We start from the raw sequence: 22,464 nt of genomic DNA on the forward strand, positions 1-22,464 counted from the left end.
GGGAGTAATCATGTGGAAATTACATTGATAATAGCAAGTGTGTGGGTTCTTACCATATATCTCTGCTTATAAGACAATTATTAGAGCTCGTGATCAAAATGCAGGTCAATTTGGTTTTGACAGCTCCTTTGGTATCCATTAATAAAGTTAATATATATATCTATATGTATTATTGACCTTAAGAATATTATTTAATATATTAAATAACGAGTTGTAAACATTCTGGACTAAGAAGTACAAAAGTTTATCAGTAATTGAAATAATAATAACTGAAAGTTTGTGGTGACTAGGGGGTTTCATTCTTTCTTCTATTTTATCCTAATGTGGTCATTGGCGCACGGTTTCTTCCTTTTTCCAGTCTGACACCTCAGCAAGTGAATTTCATTGTGAGGAAAAGGAATACAAGCAGATCCTTGCAATTCAGACAATTTTTCTGTTCTTCTTTTCATCTTTTTCTGAACATCTTAATTTTGAGAAACAAAGAAAATATTACCTTAAATATTTTTCCTATTCCCTCTAAAACACAGACACAGAATGTGAGAAAGGAAGAATTAAAAAGAAGATCAAAGCTATTATTATCATCGTCATCATCAATAATTTTGTAATATAGTATAGACGTCTTGAATATGCAACAGCTATGCTATTAAAATACTAAACCCTGCTATAAACTACTAGTTCTGACTAATGATTATCCAAAGGGTCACCATTCCCTGACAGTGAACTTTGATTTCTTAGATGACTTCAGCAAGGGTAAACGCCCTGCCAGTTACCCAGTCCATACCTGTGGACACGTTATGTTGTGTGCAAATAAACACTTGCAGACTAAATGACCGAGATTAACACATTCTCCTTGTATATCTGCCATTTCTACAGTAATGTTTGGCCTGTCTCAGACTTCGTGTGCAAACAGCACCTGGTGACATTCAGTCACAGCAGAGGAGTGACTGAGCACACTTGTGGGAGAGTAGGTAGTTGTATATGTAGAAATAAACCCCTGCTCTGATGTAAAAAGTTTCCTAGGAGACTTCAAAGGAAAAACCCTCAGTCTGTTGTTTGAAGCAGTGGCTGGGAAGCAAAAGCACGTTTCTGCAGACTGGTGTGCAAGGGAGCCTGGATAGCTGAATGCCTGCTCATGATGTCCCTGTTTCCTCATGCTTCACTCAAAAAAGCTTTAGTTGCCTTGAAGAGGTGGCCTGAGGTCCTGCTTGTTCCACGATGACTGATAGCTATATGTGTGCTATGTCCACAGAGCCTCCTTGTGCTGGTAGAGGCACAGAGGCACTCCCAGGACGCTGGACATCTCATCCTCCCGATGGATGCAGCTGGATCAACGCCGAAACCAGGACTGACATCCCAGCAGCTGGATTGATACTGGAACCGGGACTGGTGAATTTTTTTTTTTTCTTTTTCTTTTCTCCCTGCCCCGCATCATCCCACTCCCTTTAATACATCTCTCTTCCTTCTCATCTTAACCCTTTTTCCGAAACCCAATGCCGTGTGCTTATAGAGTAGTTCAGGGACTAACATACCAATTTCCATGTCAAGTGTGTAATTTACTAGTAAAACTTTCTGATGGCTTGCGGGCCCTCAGACTTTCATCGTTGTTTTCCACCGCGAGCACTGCCGAACCTCGGCTGCTTCCTTCCCCGTGAAGGTGGGCCGTGGCAGGCACCTGGCGCTGAGGCACCTGCAGCGGCTGCCCGGGCAGAGGAGCCGCGCCGGGCTCCTGCCGCAGCGCTGCCTCCACGCTCTGCCGCTTCCCCAGCCGCCATCGCCGGGAGCTGCGCTCCTGTGGGAAACGCCCGTAAATGCCGCGGCTCGGCGGCGGCGGGCAGCGCTCCCTCACGGCGCTCCCCGCGGCGGGAGGCGGCGCGGCCGGGGCGGGAACCGCCTGAGGCGCCGCTCCCGCCCCCCGCCCTCCCTCCTTCCCTCACCGCCCGCTCCCGCCCCCTCGCGCGCGCGCCGGGGAAAACGTTGCGCAGGTTCTAAAGCGGCGGCGGGGGCGCGGCCGCGCGCGAGGGGGCGTGTGAGGGGGAGCGGCGGGGAACGGCCGCCACCGGCACAGCCTCGGCCCGCCCGCATGGAGCTGTCGGCCATCGGCGAGCAGGTGTTCGCCGTGGAGAGCATCCGCAAGAAGCGCGTGCGGAAGGTGGGCAGCGGCGGAGCGGAGCGGGGCGGGGCGGGGGGGAGCGCACCGGGACACCCCCCGCCCCTCCCGCCGCGCACCGGGAGCGGGGAGCCGTGGCGGGCGCGCGCGCGGCCGCCCGGTCCCCCGTGCCCCGGTCCCCGTCCCCTTACACCCACGGAGGGGCACCGGCACCTGCGGGCAGGGGACACACGTGTTGCCCGCGGGGGGGGCTGTCGCTGCTGGGGTTCAGCCTGTCTGCAGGATGAGCGCAGGTGACACCGAACGGGAAAGCCCAGCCCGGAGAGGGTTTGGGAAAGCTCCCGTGACTCAGTTTCCCCACTCGTGGAAGCGCTCCCGTCCCCGCAGTGTTGCAAGGATTAACCTGTAAGCATGCAGTGTGTAGAGATCCTCCGGTGGAAAGTTCCTTATAGGGCAGTGTTTTCCAACCTTGGGAAGCTGATGAGCCCCCCAAGAGGAAAATGAAAGTGGTTCTCTGCCTCAAGTGCCGAGTGCTTTCCTTGCTCTGCTCTCCTGTAAAGGTGTCTGTGGCTGCAGCAGCGGCTCTTGGAGAGTGGTCGTCCTGCATGCACAAAGGCCTTTGCCATGCTTTGGGAAGTGCTTAACAAACCCCTCAGTATAACATTAAATATTTTGATAGTTGTTCACATTGCTTGCAGAGTCCTTGAACGCAGTTTCCAAGAGCTACACTTTTCTTTTTTTTTTTTTTTTTTAATCTTGTACTTAGAGTGAAAGAAAAAAAAAAAAGAATAGCTCTGAACTTCAGCTGTGAGCTGCTGGTTGCTTGGGTTGAAAGGATGAGTGCATGTGAGGGATGGAACAATGTTTGAGTAGAGCGTGTAGCAAATGGAAAAGAACATGCCAGAGACGCTTCATAGGTTCTGATAGGCTGTGTTTCTTCTCTCTGCTTAAAAAAAAAAAATCATATGACATTTGCTCCTGGCGTAGATCTCCTTCCTGCATTTATGTGTGCTGACTTCTTGTAGGTTTGCCTGTGAATGTGTGAATGGTTCGGTCACGCTCTCTGGTTGGCTTTCAGTGTTCTGCCTGCAAGCCTTCTGCAAAGCTATGCTCCAGGCTGATGGTAGTACAAGCATAAACGTGTTTTAGCATGTCCCTGTGTGTGTGCCCAGTTTTTGGAGGAAAAGGTATATACATGAAAGTGTGGCTGAATGGGGAAGTGGCTATGTTTTGAAAATAGAGTGATGGAAAACAAGCTTTTTGTTGATTGGTTGCATCTCATACTGCAGCCCATATTTGGTTCCATAGTTCACCTGTTTTCTTCTGCCTTTTTCTACCCTCAGGGTAAAGTAGAATACCTGGTGAAGTGGAAAGGATGGCCCCCAAAGTAAGTTGTGTTTACTCGTCTATTTTTTTCTTTAATATTCCATAATAGCTTGCACTGTGTCTCTGTAACTGAGCATTTCATTCATAATGGGTAATGGCTTGTCCCTCATTTCAACAACAATAAACAAAACCAAAGAGCCACAAACCAAACCCAAATCTGTTTTTTGAATTGGCAGCTAATGAATACAAACTGGGTGCCAGTCTATTCTGACTGGTTTTTGCCACCACTGAAATATTTCATTGAGATACTTTCTAAATACAAATGTTTTAAAATTCCTTAGGAGTCCAACAAAGAATCCAGATGCTTTTGAACTTGGAATGGCTCCTGCTTTTCTGAGTCAGCACCAAGAGGACCCCACTTTATTTTTAGAGCTGTCTGCAGTCTTTTAAAATAGAAAACGTGTTGATGGTCTTGTCTTCCTCTCCTACTGTTTCCCCTCTGCAGTCCACCAATGGAAAGGGGCAATGTTTCAGATTTATTGAGTGCAGCCAAATGCAGGTGATCTTTGTCCTTTGAAAATTACCACCATGCCTTCATTTCCTTGTCTGAAACCTCCTGTTATTTTGAGTGCCTTTTCTGCTTTTGCTTTGGTTTCTCCATTGCAAAAATGAAGAAAAGTTTGGGGTTTTTTTGTCATTGCTGTGCACTGTTTACAGACACTTCTCTCATTAAAATGCAGCTGCTTCTGAAGAAGAGCAATTTCTCTGTGCTTAAGCAGTCTGTGAAATGCACTGAGATTAGAAGGATTAGGTAACTGGAGAATATTACTATGTCAGCTAGCAGTCTAGTGGAACAGCCTTCTGGCCACCCCCTAAGGGCCCTGTCTTTGCTTTTCTGTTTGTGCCTGTGTGTGTACATACACAATGTGCGTGGGTACAGCAGTGTTACACACACAGTTGCTCTGCGTGTTGCTAAGCAATGGGAGCTGCTTGTTACAGCTTCATCCTCACAGCTGCAAAGCGGGGCCCGCCAGGATGGTTCTGACTGGCTGTACCTGGTGTCCAAGAAGCTGAAATGTGTTCTTGGGTGCCCAAGTGTCGTGCCTAATGCTTATGATTATAGGCCATGTGTGAAGATAAGCAGCTTCCCCTCTCTGGTGCTGGTGGGAGAGGGTGACTTTATTCTTGAGTGTTCTGCTGTCAGAGTGTAACCTTGTGCACTTGTTGAGCACCAGCTGCCATGTAGCATGGGTCACTTCTTGGACTGCTTCAGCCTCAAATAGCCAAGTCTTACCTCATCACTGATAGAGGGTGGGAAATTTATTTGGAGCCTGGGAGGCCTCATCCCCTCTTGGCCAGAATACTGGTGTTTATCCCATTCTCCTTTCAACAAACACATTGAAGTCCTTCTCTTGTAAAGTCCCTTGCCAAGAAGGTGGGCTGAGGCATGGCGTAATGTTTCTTGGACAGAGCAGACCTTATTCTTAACTGCTGCCTTTCCTTGTCCTGTGTCTTGGAACAGTGGGGGAGACAGAAACACTTTGGGGAATTTAAAACACAGATCCCCTGGATGCAAGGTGATGTCAGGGTTCTCTTATTTTGATGTATGGCATGTCCAAGCATCTTCCCTCTTCCCCCAAACTCCAGATCTGAAGACTATTATATTTTTTCCTTTCTTCTGCCTGCCTTCACTTTAACTGTTGCCTCAGTGGTTTGAATTACTTAAACTCAAGATGCTCAGAGCACTGGAGTCACTTTCATCCCACTAGAAGAAGTCTCTGTTCCTTGTTTCTAAACATACGTATGCCCGTGATGGAATGCAGCACCACAAGCTGTTTGTATCTTTGTGTCTGTTTCCTCATCCCACATTATTTCCTTCCTTAATTACCAACCTTGTTGCACTGCTCTTTGTAATCTCTGCACCTATTATCCCATCATTCCCATTGGAAGTATCGTGGAAGGGAATAAAGATAGGTCAGTAGTTTACTGCTTTCACATGCAATTCATATTTCACTTGTTTTACCCCTCTTCTTAATAAAAAAATTCATATTCATACCCTACACCTCACATTTATGGATTGCACTGCTGGAGTCAGGGAACGGAGGAGTGACAATCTGATTCTAGCTACAAGCTTGTTTACAACTTGTGTTGGAGTTAAAAGGAGGGGGAAGAGGAGGAGTAGAAGGAGGGGGAATGAAGATCATATGATCTGTGTTTTCCAGAGTGCCTGCTCTCTGCAGTTTGCTGCAGCCTGGGCTGTGTGTACCCATATATAAAGCTCCGTGTGCGCGCGCGCGTGGCAAACTCAACCATGTTTTTTTTTTTTTTTATATGCAGTGTTTTGCCACTGCAGCGAAGCCAGAATCTGAGCTGCAGAGAAGAAGGCAACGTCCACCAGGGCGGGTTTTTTTAAGCAAATCTCTTTTCTTCTCCTGCCCATGAAAAGCAATCCAATGACTTTTTGTCCCCCTTGTGGTGTTATTTTTCTTAAATTTGTAGGACGAGTGCCAGAATCCCTGCAGCTGGGAGGAAACCTTCCTCTTTTCAAACAGTATCTTGGCTTTGACAGCTCACAGTCAGGTTGCTGCAGGAAGCATGAGCAAATGAGGGATGGAGAGAGGGAGGGATCAGCTGGTTATGAAGACATATCTGTTCTTAACTCTCTGATACACAGTGCACCTCGGGATATCTGAATGTCATATTTTTCTTTCTCCCTTTTGTAAAAAATTGTATTTTCATTTCTAGACCCATCCTCCAGTAATGTTCCTGTATTACAGTACCTTTCTTATCTGTAATGGAGAAGGAAAAAGGAAAAGCATTCCCAAAACACCTCCCCTGTGTACCCCTGTATCCCATGTCCTCACATGCAATCTGTGCTTCATCCAGAAATTTAAACATCCTAAAATGCTTTCTTGCTGTTTAAAGCCGCTGATACAAATGCACCCTTATGCACCTACCTGCATGTGACTCCTCTCTGGTCTTCCTCCCCAGGCTCTGGGAGGAGCTCTGCCTCCAGGCCTGGATCTCACATTTCAGGAAAATTAGGGTTCTGAGGCATTTGAGGATTCATATTTGCTTTCTTGCCTTAGAGTTTGTATAGTAGAGACACAGCACCCACCTTTTCTGGGCAAGCATGACCCCTAAGAAGTAAACATACCCCAAGGACCACTTTGTGATTCTTTCAGCCTCCACAGTGGGAGCGTTTTGGCTGCTTCTCCCTAGTGTTACGTGCATCTGCGCTCTTTGGGAACCAGTTTTGGAGTTGCCTGCTAGGTGGGTTCAGTCCTTTCCTGAGCATCTTATTCCTGACACAGCTGTCCGGCTGTCGAGGATGGAGCTGGGGCAATGAGTGACGCTGTTCCAGGCTGCTTCAGGAGTATGGAGCCTGTTGGGAGCCGTGTTGGTGTTGGGGTACTTTGTGTCGATGAGCTCTGCTCGGTAGGAACAACCTGTAGGGGGAGCCGAGGAGGAGGCGTTGGCATGTGGCCATCAGCTTGCCCCAGGGCCCAGCTCCCAACATGTTTGGTTGAACGGCATCAGTGGAAAAAATTAAACTGTTAAATGAATCCTTTCAGCTTCAGTGATTAGAAGTAATTAATAATGCAAGTGAGAAAGCGTACTTACTCTTTGAGCACTCTAAATTAAGAGAGACCTATTTTTCAGAAAGATGTATCAGACCATGCCTCATTGTTCCATGGTGTTTGTGGGATTTGAGGGGAGTGCTGCAGATGAGACCTGTTTAGGCATGGACCTAAAAACAGTTTGTGACTGTCTGCACAGGCTTTGCACGCAGTGTGGAGGGGGCCCTGGGGAGGAAAGTCTTCCCTGTTTTTGTACAAAGAGTCACTTGATGCTTGGCCCTGCCTGTTTTGGGAAGGGGAGGTGGCGTCTGTGGGAAGCTGGAGAGGGAATGGCTGGGATTCCTCAGAGCTCTCGCAAAGTTGTGGCAGGCCCCACCGACCCTTGTGAAGATAGTCTCCAGGGCTGCAGCACATTGGTAGCAGGCCTGCAGAGAGAATGTTTCATTAAAATATTGTTTACTTTTTGTTCCTTATGTTTTTCTTCAGATACAGCACATGGGAGCCAGAGGATCATATCTTGGACCCTCGCCTGGTAGTGGCTTATGAAGAAAAGTAAGGGCACATGTTCTTTCTCTCCTTGGACACAGGAAAAGAAATAGTGTCTTTATTTCATTATATGCATAAAATGCCCCTGTTGTCCCTACTTCAGTCAAAGATGAGATGTATAGCAATGAATCCTTCTTCATCTTTGTGCCCTGGTGTTGGTTGAGATGGAGAAGACAGGGTTGAAGCAGCTTTGATTGGCACTGTTCAGGAAATGAGGCCAAGAACAGGCAGCACTGAGCCAGAGAACGATCAGACTCAGGTTTTAATCAGGTCCAGACCTGGACTAGAGTGATATGAGGTGGGAAGTTTCTCTAACCCATCCTTGATTAGCTATGTCAGAGAAATTCCCCTATTGCAAGGCTTTCACTCTTACAGGAAGCAATTCTTTTCCAAGCTCACACTGGTCACAATTGGGTTTTGTTGAAGGAAATCGAGGGAGCTATGCTGCAAAAGGCTGAAGTCCCAACTAAGTTTTATGCTGTGGTATTTAGTACTCAGCTTGATTTGTATTCCTTTTTCACAGGGAGGAGAGAGACCGTGCATCAGGGTACAGGAAAAGAGGTCCCAAACCAAAGCGCCTCCTACTGCAGGTAGCCTCTTGCTCTTCTGTGTATTACTAACTCCTTAGCTGCTGTGCTGCTTCTCTGCTCTCAGTGAGGTGGAAACTGTCTGTTTGTTGTTGCATGGACAAAATTGGAGGTAAAAAGTTAACACAATAACATGAAAACAGTGTTCAGGCACATAGCTAGCTCTTCAGCTAACAGGTTAAAACTAATTTATCTTTTAAAAAGCAAAACAAAATAAAACAACAGCTCTTTCTTTCTGAGCTAGGATTTTATAAAGGATGGACCTGGGTAGTTGCAGGTTACCTAGTTTGTGTGTTCTTTTAGTTTCATGTTGAGCTTGAACTTTCCATCAAGTCAAAGGTAGCCCATAGTTGGAAGTGGAGTTTCAGCATGCTTTTGCTGTTGCCAAGCAAAGCAGGCAGTCCTAGGAAGCAGATATTAGGAAGAGCTTAAAGGCAGTAGAAGAGGGGAGAGAAACAAAAAAAAGCAGCACACCTTATCCTAGCTCATCTAAATGTTCACAGACTGAACAAAGAATATTTTCGTGGTTCCCAGTAGGGAGCCCTCACTGTATGATCAGATGTCTGCTCTGACCCTTGCTGCGTTGGTGTCTTGGCAGCGGCTGTATGGCATGGACTTGAGGAGTGCTCACAAGGGAAAGGAGAAGCTCTGCTTCTCTCTTGCACGGAGGTTTGGAGGAGGAGACAGTAGCCTGCCAGGGGCCAAGCCAGGGCAGGCAGAGTTCCCTGAGAAGACTGGGAGTGCAGTCCTGCCATTTTCTCTCCGGAAGCAACGCAAAAACCAGAAGTACCTACGACTGTCAAGGAAGAAGTTCCCCCGCATGGCGAGTCTGGAGAACCGGAACTGCAGGCATGAGTTCTTCCTGAATGATGCAGTGGGCCTAGAGGCCAGGCAGAGCCCTGAGGACTGGGAGGCCACGCAGCACACCAGCAAAGAAGGTAAGGCCAGTCACCCTTTGGTGAAGTTCTGGAGCATGTGAAGGATGTTCTGCATCCTTCCGCCTTGGTTACATCCTCCTGGGATTGTGGTTTAGATCAGGTCTTCAGAGCATCCCTTGTTTGCAGGTTTCTTTCTTGTTAGAAGAGCACAGACGAATTGTTTTTTTGGCCCTGTTGGCTCTATGTAGTCTTACATCCCTGATGCCCCTCCCTGTGTTAGAAACATGCAGAAGATACTGCAAGTTTTTCCCCCTCTTAAAATTTCCTCACAGCAGAGGTGACATACAAGTGTGACAGATGAACTCTGCCTCTGTCCACATTATCCACATGTGCTCAGCCTGCTGCTTGGCTCAAAGGACTTTGGCTGGCTGTGGACAAGCTTGGACAGCGGCATTCTTCTCATAGTGCTGCTTTAAGAGGCATATAGGAATGCTGCTAGGAACTCACAATGTACTCCCTGCCCCCTCCTTCCCTTTCCTCTCCACACCCCTTTAAAGCCTCTTGATATAGAGCTATGCAAGAAGGGGAGAGAGAGATGAAGTGAGGATGGTAACTCCTGCCTGATCCCAATGAGTAGGCAGCAGGAGTGTAGGCATGGGAGATGTCCAAGCACATTTGGCATTTGAGGGAAGGATACCAGCATCTTGTGCAGGAGGGCTGTGGGATGTGTGTGTTGCTCTCAGTTACCAGGGAAACTCTATCCCTGCATTATTAGAGCTTCTGAAGGCGTAGCTTTCTTGAGGAGTGGAAAACTGGGGCTTGTGCTGCTTGTAGTAGCTAAGGGAATCCTGTTACTCCTTGCAAAGAGTAGCTGTTAGCCAGGCTAGATTAGGCAGGATCTTAGGGAGAAGGCTGTGTTCTGGGAATCAGCACTATTCCCTCCTTTCTGAGGAAGGCTGGAATGGTGCTCAGAATCCAGGGAGGCAACAATGGGAGTAGCACAGAGGAACCCAGTGTTATATCCCGGCAGTGAGGAAATGTGTGTATTCTCCCCAGAAGTGTGTGGCACTAAAGCACTTGGGGATCAGAAGAGTGAGTGGCACTACGGAATTATAAAACTCATTCTGTTCTCCCCTTGACACATGGCCTGTGTGGAATCCCAGTTACTGTTAGGGGGAGTTGGACTCTTTCTGGGGGGAAGTACGCACCCCAGGTGTTTGAGACAGAAGGCAGGAAATACACTATTAAGGGGGGTCTCATTCTTTGTCCAGGTTGGGACAACAAGGTATATAGTGGACAGGTAGAGTGTCAGGGAGAGGGTGTGTTTTCCTTCCTCTCTCTTTATGTGGCAGTCTCTGGGGGCTTTGGGGAAGCGAGCCTTTTGGGTGGCAGAGGGGTTGGTAATTATTTTTACGGTGAGAAAGTGCGAGGTTGCTTGAGTTTCTTGTATGGAGCTGTCTGGGAGCAAAGGAGGCATATGAGAAAGGAAGAGCAGCTTCTCCATACAGCACTACTGAGGGATTTTTGAGAGCATCACACCCAGGCTGTGTTGCAGGTGCAGTACACAGCAGACCCTCCATTTTGGCTCTCTTTGACTCCCCTAGGAGTATCTGAAGAGTGTGTGTAAGAGATTTTAATGTTTGCCTTTTCAGTAGGGTAGGGCATTTAGAAGACAGTAAGCTCAAACCAGGGTGAGTGTGCTTTGCTGACACAAAACCAAATTAGGGGCTGAGATGGGATGAGGGGTTTGGGGAAATTGTGGATGGTTAGATGAATTGGGTGGTTTTACAGGGTCTTTTGACCTCTGTGTAGGCTGCTCTGATGCCACTGTGTATCTGGACACCTGATCCTCCATTTCCCCTTAGCCTCTGGAGGGTAGGGCTTGCACATGTTCTTTCTTGCTCTGTACATGTACATGTACATCTCAGTACAGGCTGATTTCACCTACAGTTTGTCAGAAAGGAGACCCTTTTTCCATCCTTCCTTTTCCCCTTCCTCCTTTCTTCTCCCTCACCTTCTCTGTTTCACTAACATGCTCTTATGTGCCATTCTTTCAGCAGCAGATGTGGACGCCAGTCTCCCTTGGATCCCCACTGTGCCCCCCAGCGAAGTGACAGTGACAGACATCACAGCAAACTCCATTACCGTCACTTTCAGAGAAGCACAAGTGGCTGAGGGCTTCTTTCGAGACCGGAGCGTGCAGTTCTGAATCTCTGTTTGCAATGCTCCCCAAAACCAGAGTTTTTAGGGTGGAGCTAGGGAAGGGTTACGTTATCCCGTAAGAGAAAAAAAATCCAAAATGTCTCCTCTTAAAATGTTTACAGAGACCTTTTTTTTTTTTTTCTCCTTTTCCCCCTTTCAGATACGCAAAAAAGGGCAGTGTAGGGGGTGTGTATTTGTCATTGCTTTGTCCAGTTGAAAAACTGACAGCCCTTTCCTGGGCAAAGACTCCCCTCCTTGATGTGAAAGCAGCAAGCTGAACAATTCGCCTTTTATCCTGTTAAGTGGCGGCAGCTGCATTTGTGGGGAGAGGGCATGTGGAGGTGGAAAGAGAGCTGGATCTCTAGCCTGTCGCCTTGTTCTGCAATTGATATCCCTTGGATAAAGATACATCCCTGTACATTGCTCTTCCCACCTTCCTCCTCCCTCTCTTCCTGCAGCAGTGAGAGGCGATGGATCCTACCTGTGTAGATAACTCCAGCCTGTTAAGACTTTCTCTCCAGTGCTGTTTTCCCTGTGGTCTGCTGTCAGGACTTCAGAAGCGTATTTGCCTGTCTGTGGTAAGTCAGTTTTTGCAGCACGGGTCCGTATAGACAGCAGAGCTCTCTCCTTTCGGTTGTTGATCATGCGGAAAGAGTGAAATGCATCTCTGAAATCCAAACTGGCAACATAAATTCAATTTGCCCTCATTAAAAGCTCAGAAAGCCAGCATAGTTGTGACATACCATTCTGTATATGCTAAACAGGATTTCCGGGCTTGGCTTTGCTGCATGAGGAATGTGTTGTGGAAAGTAGGGTCTTCTTACCCTTTGCAAAATTCAGTATTAATAACAAATCCTGCCCTGAATCTGCGGTAATAAGTTGGTTGAAAACTGACTCCTCTCCCCTGGGAGGAGGGACTAATAGGACAACTGAAGCTTTGCCTGCCACTGCAGAGATATCCAAGATACTGGCACAGGCCCAGGATATGGGAATTGGACAGAACTGAGCTAGAAATGGACCTTGATTAGCAGCAGATTCTGTTATTGGATCCCATAGAGAGATCCAAAATAAACAACACATGGGGAAGGCATATATTAGATTTGAGGAGGGGAAAAATTCCTGATTCTTAGCAGTGAGAATTCTTGGATTGTGCTGCCTGAGTGATACTCTTCCATGATTCCAGTATCCTCACAGTATTTGTGATCCTGTACTACTTTACTGATAGGAACTTCCCCTTGGAAGACTTAAAAACCTTTGTCAAGGAAAGCGGACTGCATTTCCTAATCTTGCACTTAAAAATGCCTTGTGCTGGACTGCCTGTGACACTTTGAGGTTTTTGAAGAATTGCTGTATTTTGAGTTGGTAGTTTAGCATAGCATCTATTCTTGCACATGCATGTTCTCTTCCATTTTTAAAAGCAAATTTTATTTCAATAACTTAATTTTTTAAATATTGACCTTTTCCAATGGAAAGCAAGAAAAGTAAGGTAGTCTAAAGTGGGAACTGTGGGACAGAGTACTGCAGGGTAACATTGGCTGCTGTCATGATTACTGTCCTCAAAGACTATGTTTCCTTACTCCACCCCATCTGAAGCATCTGTTACCTGCTGTATTTATTCAAAATGAAGCTATGAGCCTTCTTAGCTCTGAGATAAAGACACCTGTGGAAATCCTCAATGTGTTTGTTCGAGGGGCTTGGCTCCTGGCATGCACAATTTGGGAGCTCTAGGGTTTCTGATCCTCCAAACATCTATGTGTCATAAAGTGCTTGGACTGCCACTGTGGATTTTTACTAGAAGCAGTTTTTACCTCATTTAGGATATGGCAGCTCAGTGTAGATTTAGGATTTCTTCTTCCATCTCAGAGCTGTTGGAGCAAGTCTGTCTTTCATGCCATCAAAGCAGTTTCAGGATTGCTGGGAAGATCTTGCATTTCTGGACTGACCTTTTGCCTCTCAGAGCAGTAAGATGGGAGTTTTATTATGGAGAAATCTGAGAGGGTGAGAAGTGGAAGCTGGGGTGGAATTATGTGGTGGGAGGAAGAGTGAGTGGGAAAGAAGCTTGCAATAGCTAGCAAGGGCAAGCTGATGAGGTAAGCATGCAGGCGCAGGATGCTTGTTGAACGTGGGTGTCCAGAGCGAGGCTTCTGTGTCTGGAGTTGCACCCTTTTTTGCAGGATGTGGGGTCAGACGGTGTTGTTACCATCACCCACACACGCCCTCTTCCTGACACCTGCCAAACATGCTGAATACATGGCATCTCTCTCCTGTTGTGACTGGTGGACATGCCACATGGCCCAGTCCACTCTTGTGGGTTGGATCAGGTCAGGTAGTGATGCTTGCAGAAGCGTAGTGTTTTAGCTCATTTTTCAAAAAGTCTTGAACTGCAGCTCATTCTGCTAAAGCTTCATGGCATTTATAGGATATGGTTTCTTTATTCTAATGCAGCAACTGGTGCCTTTGTCATGTCTTCATCTCAGTGTAAAAATGCAACAAAAAAAAGTCAGTTCCTGGCTTTGGCTGACATTGGAAGCAATATCAATCCTGCAGCAGGAAAAAGCTTGTCCTAATAAACTAGATTTCCATCCTCTGCTTTTCTCTCTACTCTCCAGCTGACACTTCTCAACACTTTGTTTTGGCATTTTTCTTTAAACATACTTTCTGTCTCTTGCAGTGGAATTTTCAAAGACCTGTGGTGGTCTTTCAAAGAGGATCCACCCACAGCTTCACATCTTAATCATTTTTTTGGATCAGGCTGTCTAGTGTTCTGCTGGTGACTAATCATCTTGCTACACAAAGTGTGGAACAAAGTACCTGTCTGCCATGCTGCTTTGTGTCAAGGAGGAGTTAACCATAATGGGGTTAAGACACAACAAGCTGCATGTGCGTGGGTTTGGAGGAGAAAGTGTGATGGGGAGTTTGTGGTAGGAAACTAAGCAGTTACTTCATTGTCGTGGACTTTTTCTTTGACATTCATGAATTCTTGTTTATCTCAAAGAACTTCTTGAGAAGATTTTTCTCCTGATCTTTTAAAAATGTGGCTCTGTTCCACACTGTCTGCTGACATATCACTGTAAACTTCATTGGTTGAGCTGGTCTTCAGGGACTTTAAAATTAACTTTATTCCATCTTTGCAGGTATAGTGAGGGTATTACTAGTGATGGAAAGACAAGTTGTCTGGGTTTGTCTCTTCTCCCCAATACTGTCCATCTGCCAGTTCAACCCAAAACCTGGCAATTGAATTGGGACCTCCTGTGCTAACATATCATGAAAATCAGATGCTGTGTTTGGATCTTTGTTAAGCATTCCGTTTGATTAGAAGAGCCAGAATAGCATCCAGCTGAAGCTGAGTTTAATAATTCTATTTGAAGCACAGGCTGAGAATAGAAATGGGCTAACTCTCCCATACCTTGTTTGGCTCCATGGCTGTAAACAAGAAAAATAAACTTCAGCCAGTGGAAATTACTGAACTGTACACAAGAAACAACCTTCTCAGAGAACTGCTCTAATAGTCATTCTTAGAACTGTTTCCATGTGAAAATTTACCAGCAGTGTTGGGGGACAGAAGTGTTTATTTTATAGATCTTGCAGTGAACTCACTGTATTTGTGATAGACCTGAGGGAGTTCATGAGGCTGGAAAGCCTTTTTTGTTAACACCGTGTTTAAAAAAAAAACCAATCTATATGGAAAGGACTGCCTCTGTTCCTGGATGGTTATAAAATAGATGTTATTGCTCTGATTTACAAGTGATGCCTTGGAACAGCAAGTTTTAACACGTGAATAGTGGCATTAAGTAGCCTCCTGCATGCTCCTCCTTATTGTCTTGCGTTTGCTTGGGGGCCCTTCTGCTTGTGAAGTCAGACTAAGGTGATTTTTTTTTCTTTTTTTTTTTTTTTTTTTTCAAGCAAGACCAGGATATTATTGTGAGAACACCCAAAAGCAGTTCCATTTGCCAAAATAAGCCCAAATTTGTTAGTGAATTGACTCTTGTTTATGTCAGAGCTCAGACATAGAGAAGCTTATTGAGAAATGAATGGCTTTTTTTGTTATTAGTGTTGTGAAACTGTCCAGAATTGTTCTTCTGGTGTTTTGTGACTGGATGTATAAAATTGTTTGTTCACCTCACAGGGGGCCCTTGGTCCCAGTACTGTTTCTTGCTGTACGCCACAGCTAGTGCTGCTTGATGGTTTCACTGGAGTAGAGAAGGGAGGCCTCACACAGGTTGAAAAATAAGCAGGGCACCTCAGGCAAGTCCTTCCATGGTAGCCACAGCAGAGGCCAGCATGTGGAAGACAGTGGGGGCTGCCAGCCACATTTAGGCAAAGCAAAGTCTACCACCACCTCCTCTCCACCTCTTCCTCTGCTCTCAAGCTTTGAGCTTTTGTTTTCAGAAGTAGGGAAAGTACGAAAACCTCTTTTTTTAAAGCAGATTGGTATCTACCCATCTTATGTTCCTCCCTGCAACCTAGGAAGAAGAGGGCAATGGGCCCTCTTTATTATTTTATATTCCCTCTTCCAGGAAAATAATAGGGACAAATGCTGGTCAGGGAAAGGAGGGACAGAGTTGCCTCAGAGCTGCTCTCACTAGGCGGTTGAGGAGGGGCCTTTGGGTGAGCTGGCAGTTGAGAGAGAAGGTGTGTTATAAACAAAGAACTTGTAGTGAAACTGATCCCTTGCATCTGTGAGTGGAGTTCTGAATGGGCCTGCAGAGAGGTGAGAGCTGCATTTATGTATCAGTCTTCTGCTGTTTGGGAATGCAAGGAAGATGTGTACGTTGACAAATTACACAAGGTAATTTCTTACATGAAAATGTACCGCATTGGAACACATTGCTTTTGCCATGCTTGTTCTAAAGGTCTTCCCTGAGGGCATGATAAACTCGTTTTGAGACAGTAGCTTATGATCAACAGGCCTGAATTTAGTTCAGTGCCTGAACTTACTGTCCTCACGGGGAAAGTGTGAGCTTCTGGGTGTCAAACCACCTGGATTCCACACATCAAAGTGGTCAAGATAGGAAGGCTTATAAAACAGCCCCAGGACAATTGGAAGGAGAGAGAAGGAATCACTTAAAATGGAATTCAGACCCTTCAAATCCTTTCCTGTAACTAGCACTTGCTGTAGAGATGATCCTTTTTTCTCTTCCACCTCTTTCTCTTTCCCCCTTAACTTCTTGAAGTGCAGGGAGCAGGTGGGAGATGATCCCTGGGAGTGGTAGAGGTGTAGGGCTCCATGGGAGCATTTGGGGCTGCTGTGGATTGCCACAAAGTTGGGATGGGATAGAATTCCTAAAACTGTTCAGAACCTCCATCACAGCTTATCTCATTACTGGGGTAGCAAAGTTTTGGCTGGGAGGGGAATTTTGGAGGAGGAGGAGGTGGAAAACCTTTTTTATTATTGTTGTTGGTTTTTAACCAGAAAATGTAGTGTCAGCACAAAGAAGCTTTTTGCAAATCTGTCAAAATGTTAAGCAGCTTTTTTTTTTGCTTTTAAATCTGAAGTATGTTTCGAAGCACTTTGGAAATGCAAAGCACTAGGAGTGCTAAGTACTCCTTATCGTCTGTCTAAAAGTGGCATTTGAAAAGCAAAAGATGTATCTGTTTCAGGCCGCTGGCTGCTCCTTATCATTTTTCTAGAGCTGTCACCCAGCCCTTTGCTTCCCTCCCATGGGGAGGCAATGCCAGGAGCAGAGGGTTCCCTAAGGGAGGAGACCTGCTAAATCCCTCGCTTGCCATTGGGGCGCAGGTTGGCTTCCTCCGTCCCCACCTCTTTTGATCAAGGAAAGGGAAAAATGAAGTTGAGTTTCAGTTTGAGTGGTCCTAGTCTGGAACTATGACCATTTCTTCCAGCTCCAGAGACATCTTTATAGAGTTTCTTGTCTGAAAAATTGCACCTTATTAGCTTAATTGAGGAACGAGGAGATGTCTGTCCTTCTGAAGGGAGTGGGGAGAGGAAGGGAGGGTGAACCAGGAGCTGTCTTCAGTAGCTGCTGGATTTCTCCAGAGGCCGTTTCCTCACCTAATCTCCAACAGAACAGCAACAAAAGAACGAATATAATTTTGATGAAGCTTTTGTTCTATGTATCTCAAGAACCTTCTGAGCAGGCTAAGGGCAGAGAACCCTTTTCCCTCGCCTAGTCAGCTCTATGGCGTGGGGGGTCAGTTCTCTCGCTGGGTTTTCAGCACCAACCTTTTCCCTCAGCGTACGCACATCGTTAGAACGCTTTCGCACACTGAATCATCTGATTTGGTGTGCTCCCTTTCTGTTGCAGGGGGAAGATGGGGCACAGTGGGGTCAGTTAGAGGGGAGGGTCCCTGATTATTTTTGTTCCTGTCTCTTCAGTTGTTGCTGTTGTTCCTGTCAGCACGCTAGAGTATTGGAGTCTTTGCACACAGAAAGCTTCCTTTTGCACAGAATGAGCTTCTAGCTTTTGTACAGACTAATTGAATGTATTTGGGGAGGGGGGGGAAATAGGGAGTGAACCAATTCCAAACAAACCAATCAGAGTATAATGCCTTTTCTGAGCGAGTATGTGCTGTAAAAGGAGATTGTAATAGCAAAGGGAGGGCAGGCTCAAGTATAATTTGACACAAAGTGTGGTTTTATTTTTGTACTGATATGGATAAAAGACTGTACAGCATCTATTTATTTAGATGATTTATGTGGTAAATGTTGCAAACAAAATTATTAAAATATTAAATATGAGAACTGACATTTACCTCATGGTATGTTTGTGTGGTCATTTACCCCCCCTTGCTTTAATTCTACAGCTGAATTATTTTCCAACAGTCACATCTATTGGTGTATAAACATGCAGTGCAGCTGGAAAAAGAATGGAAAATGTGCATGCGTGCGTGAGGAAGATCAGTAAAGAAGGATCAATGAAGAATGGAGCCTGCAAAAGGCTGTTTCTGACATTGCTCATTACTTTGATTGGAGTAGGTCAAGTTTTTATTAATTTTTAACCCACTGGGTAAGTTAGAGCTGTCCAGGGGTGACCTGGGATGACTGGTCTTTGATGGATTATAATTTGAAGAGGAGAATGCCAATGGCAGGATGGCTGTTGCTCTGGGTTTAGGGAGTTTTCTACATCCTTGCACAAGGCTGCAGTGCCAAGTGCCAGGACAGCTCTGCCAGCCCCAGAAGGGTGCTGCTGTGCTCCATATCCTGCATCTCATTGGAATGGAGAAAGTTTGAGTTGAGACCTGGGCTGCCAGGCATGCTCTGCAGTGCTTGCCAGTAGGACAGCAGCCCTCCTCCAAGCCAAAGTCTCCAATGGTTTGGCTAGCTTCCAAGGGAGCTCTTCAGGAGCAGAGCTGCTCCTGGGTACAGTTTGGCCCCTGGTTCGTCCCAGGGTTTAGCCAAGGAGCCCGAGTCCTGGAACTGCTGAAACTCCATGGAGGAAATCCCAAATGTCATTTAGTCCACTTGGGTGACTGGCTTGCTCCCTCAAGGTGTATCCCACTCCATCCCCTGTGGAAAGGGGAGGCCAGGTGTTTATCAAGGTACCTGGGCAAGAGAATGGGGCTGTCTGAGATACCTCTAATAGATGTAATGTGGGGGTGAGCCCTGCACCTGAGTGCAGCTATGGCATCAATCACAAAAGCATTTGGAACAAAAGCAGAGGGGGATGGGGTGCATTTCCTGAGTCAGTCATGGCCCAAGGCAGCGTGGTTAGGTCTTGCCTCTGTTACCAAAGTGCTGTCATCATGCTTGCCTGGAGCCAGGGAAGCTGGAATTGAGTCATGCCATCAGAGCAGGACTCCAGCCAGCCACTTACTTTCTGGCAGCAGCTAGTGAGTCAGGTGAAGTTGTAAGAAACTGCAGTGCAGAGTTACAGGAAAGCCTGCTCTGGAGATTGTGTCTTTCTCTGCCAATGCTGCAGAGGCTGGCTGGTACTAGAAAGAGCTTGTCCTTTCGCATGCATGTGTTGGCTGGGTTAAAGGTTAATCTGGGAAGTCCTTTTTTTTGATAATCTGTTGCTATACTGCCCCTCTGATCCGTGCAGTGCAGCCGACTTGCCTTGCACAGCTCTCCCCATCGGATGCCTGAGAACAAGGGCACTCGGCGAAAGGGGAAACCACAAGGGTTGAGCAGTTCGGTCTTCTCTGAGAAGCACAGAGTGAAATGCAGCCTATGTGACCCCTGCAATGGCAGTCACTTCTCATCTGTTCAGTGCCACACAACTTCCCTGCTCTTCACAGCATTTTGCTTGCCAAGGGACTGCTTTTGAAATGAGAAAGTGAAAATCTGGGGGACTTGTGTAATCATCCTGAGCCAGCGGCAGCCTGGGCAGCTGGGCCTTCTTTGGGAACTCCTAGGCAAGCCCCAGGGATATCACAGCATCCCACTAGTGTAGGCATAGCACAAGCCCCATGGGCCTTCTCTCTCTGCTGCATCAAAAAGTTAGTGGGCTGGAGGGCTGGTTGTTCTGGCCACTGCTTGGGCCATGCTGAGGCACCTGTACCTGGTGTGGAGGGTCAGCTCCGAGGGACCTGACACAAACTGCTTGTGTGTGTTTCAGAGCTGCAGCTGGGAAGTTCCAGCACACATTTACCTGCATGCCCATAGTGCCAAGGGTTTGCTTGGAAACGTACATGGCATTGGCTCGAGGGGCTGGGCTGTGTGCAGCTGTTCCTAGTATAGGTGAGGGACTGACCATTTGCTTTCCAAAATCAGCTGCTCCTAACAGTGACCTCACTGGAGTAAAGAGCAGGAGAGTCAGTTGATGAACTCTTGGAGCTGTTCTCCTGGAGATAAGTGCTGCTGCTCCTGCCAGGTCCACAAGAAATGAGCTTGGAGGCAGCTACTGACTTTGAGCAGGTGAGTTCCCCATTATCAAGCATAATTTCAAAAACACATCATTTCAAAAGTGTTCTTGCACCTGCTGCTGTCCCCCTGTGCCTGTACACTGCTGTCCAGGGGTTTCAATGTGAAAGATCTCGTTGCCCTCCCAAAGCTCATTGCTTCAAGGAACTGACTTCCTGGTACTAGTAAGAAGTGTTACAGGGTGTCCTACGGCAGCAGGGTTTTGCAGGAAGCCAGTTGCAAGAAAAATACTTTATTTCAGTGACTGTAGTGAACAATAGCTGTTCAGGGAGAGCTGTCCTCCCAGGTGGGTTGGTCTTTTTTTAAAGTGTTTTACTAGAAATGTGAATGAAACAAAGGAAATGCCCAACAATGCCCTGAACAGCTGGATATTCTGCTACTATTTTGCTTTGTGAGAGTAAAAGTTAGATGAAAGTGTTAGGCCAAACCTGTGCAACGGCAGCTCGCAGTGTTTTGAGCACTGGCTGTGGCTGGAAAGAAGGTTCTGCTGACAGGTGGAAGGAGAAAATAACTAGAAAGAGCACATGGAGCTCTCTGAAAAGCTACTGCCCCTTCTGGTCCATGGATTACGGTGCCTTTTGCTCCTGTCCTGAGGCAGGGTATGCTATTTGTGACCCACACATCTGTTCTGGGACAAGGCCACCACTCTTGGTTGCTGCACATGTGTTTGTGTAGCCATGTAAAGACTTTTCCCCCTTTGGATTTAAGGGTGCCTGCTTTTGAGGGTGGATGATGTTGCTGGTTGAAAGCTCAGTTGCTTGACACTCAGCTACAAATGTAAAAGCAGTTTAAACAAAGTGAACAGTAACAAATGCTAATTTTAACGTGGATGGTGTTAATGAACACTTAATGTGCAAAGTTTAAAAAGTGAAAAGCAAAATGCAATGGGTGTGATGGACTTGTTCTTTTGAAGTCACCTTCAAGCATATGAAGAACTGAGATTAAAAAATGTGGTGTCCAGAGAAAAGAGGCAGTCCAGAAGGACTTGACCCACTCTAGGTGACAGTCTTGGGTTTTTGTTCTTGCCTGGCCTGTGATGCCAAACACCTGAGAAAGGGCATCTTGGAGCCTATTCTTGAAGTGAGGGGTATGACCTAAACGTAGAATTATCAGTGATGAAGCACGCTGTGGTTCAGTCCCTGACCGCAGAAACACGTTCTCTGAACTGTTCACATGTCCTGAACCAGGGTCTGTGTGATGGTCTCCATCAGCATTCAGCAACTTTTCCATTAACCCCTCTTTAAATGGGGACATGGCAGTGGGGAGCACATCGTCTCCTGAGTCACTTTTCCTCCGGGCAGAGAGCTTGTGTTGGCCGCAGTATTTCAGCTGCTAAGGTGAAAGAGAATAAAACACTCTGACAGATCTTGCCTGAATCACAGGCAGTGAGGAAAATATTCATTGTCCTACCTGCCTGCCTTGACTTTAGGAAATCCATCCCTGCTAGTACTGATGTTATAGCCTTAATATAGCCATTTCCAGAATTCCCTCTGAGTGAAACCCCTGAGCAAGAGGTGGAAAGGGAAGGGGAAGGTGAGTGCAAATGGAGAAAGGGTTAGCAAGGGCCACAGGGGCTGAGGGGTCCCTGCCAGGTGAGCTGAGGAACAGGTGGCAGAGGGATTGCAATGCTCTGCAGGTACCTTGCTGTTCACTGTGAGTTTAGAATGAGCAGCAAATGTAGGACAACCATTGCCTATAGCCCTCATCACAGCTCCCACTTTTTACAGAGGGTATCTGAAATGCACAGCCTTCTTACCCAAAAACCAGGTGAGAAAGCAGAACAGGTCAGATGGAGTCCTCCAGGTAAGGGAGGACCCTGCATTCCACACAAAAACAGCTGCAGGGCCGTAAGCTTCCATTTTGAATCGCAGAGTATGATTTTTGACTGAGATTTTTGTCTTTTTAGCACCCGCAAGAGAGTGTAAAGTATGCTGCAAATTAATTAGCTGTTTGCAGTAATAGTCAGGGCAGGGAATTCCTCTATGTGACTTAACATTTTTCTGGTTTCCTTACAGGTTTATGTAGCGTGGTTGGCCCATTTACCTAGCAGCACCTTACACTGGCTCAAAAATTGTACCTTATACTGGCACACACTCACGCCAGACAAATAAACAGAATAAAACACAGAAAAAGGAAAGAACATCTTTACGGGCCTTTACTGCTAGTTTTTACTTGGTACGTGCTTAAGGCTGCCTGCTTCCCCTCTGGCGAGAGAGGGTGACGGTGCATCTGCAGCGGGAGAAGAAGAGGCTGCCGCCATTGTTTTAAGTAAAAAAAAAAAAAAAAAAAGGCCCCGTTCAGGCGGGAAGGGGCAATACCGCCGCCATGCCGGGGATCTGCCCGGCCGGGATTCGCTTCCCTTCCCCTCGCTCCTCTCCCCGCTACGCGGCCGTCCCTCGGGCCCGGGCATCCG

The 22,464-nt window shown here is 46.6% G+C and overlaps 2 protein-coding genes across 5 annotated transcripts in view; both read left to right on the plus strand.

Annotated features, from left to right (window-relative positions):
- The first annotated feature begins 957 nt into the window (after positions 1-957).
- CBX7 (chromobox 7) lies at positions 958-17,940 on the plus strand. 4 transcript variants are annotated; one of them, XM_015628931.3, is made up of 6 exons: positions 958-1,386; positions 3,451-3,494; positions 7,501-7,566; positions 8,084-8,150; positions 8,746-9,085; positions 11,086-17,940. In XM_015628931.3, exons 1-6 carry the CDS (start codon positions 1,216-1,218, stop codon positions 11,232-11,234), a joined length of 837 nt encoding a protein of 278 aa, XP_015484417.1. In that variant the 5' UTR covers positions 958-1,215; the 3' UTR covers positions 11,235-17,940. The 4 variants fall into 4 exon arrangements, with proteins under 4 accessions (XP_015484417.1, XP_015484416.1, XP_015484418.1 ...); XM_015628930.3 differs by having other exon boundaries at positions 984-1,386; positions 11,083-17,940; XM_015628932.1 differs by lacking the exon at positions 958-1,386 and adding an exon at positions 1,986-2,149 and having other exon boundaries at positions 11,083-17,940.
- A 4,436-nt stretch (positions 17,941-22,376) lies between these two features.
- The window catches only part of CBX6 (chromobox 6), a 17,799-nt gene continuing 17,711 nt past the window's right edge, over positions 22,377-22,464 (plus strand). Inside the window, exon 1 of the mRNA XM_015626997.1 lies at positions 22,377-22,451. Within this exon, the coding sequence (XP_015482483.1) occupies positions 22,377-22,451 (75 nt within the window). The remainder of the gene's footprint in view (positions 22,452-22,464) is intronic.

The sequence above is a fragment of the Parus major genome, chromosome 1A (assembly GCF_001522545.3).
Source record: "Parus major isolate Abel chromosome 1A, Parus_major1.1, whole genome shotgun sequence".
In the NCBI taxonomy this organism is placed as follows: domain Eukaryota; kingdom Metazoa; phylum Chordata; class Aves; order Passeriformes; family Paridae; genus Parus; species Parus major.

What these genes read in the sequence shown, in the direction of transcription:
- CBX7 (XM_015628930.3), top strand. Translation starts at nt 1,216, where the DNA reads ATGACTGATAGCTATATGTGTGCTATGTCCACAGAGCCTCCTTGTGCT. An exon ending in TGATACTGGAACCGGGACTG is followed by an intron (nt 1,387 to 3,450) that starts GTGAATTTTTTT and finishes TTCTACCCTCAG; the next exon opens with GGTAAAGTAGAATACCTGGT. An exon ending in GTAGTGGCTTATGAAGAAAA is followed by an intron (nt 7,567 to 8,083) that starts GTAAGGGCACAT and finishes CCTTTTTCACAG; the next exon opens with GGAGGAGAGAGACCGTGCAT.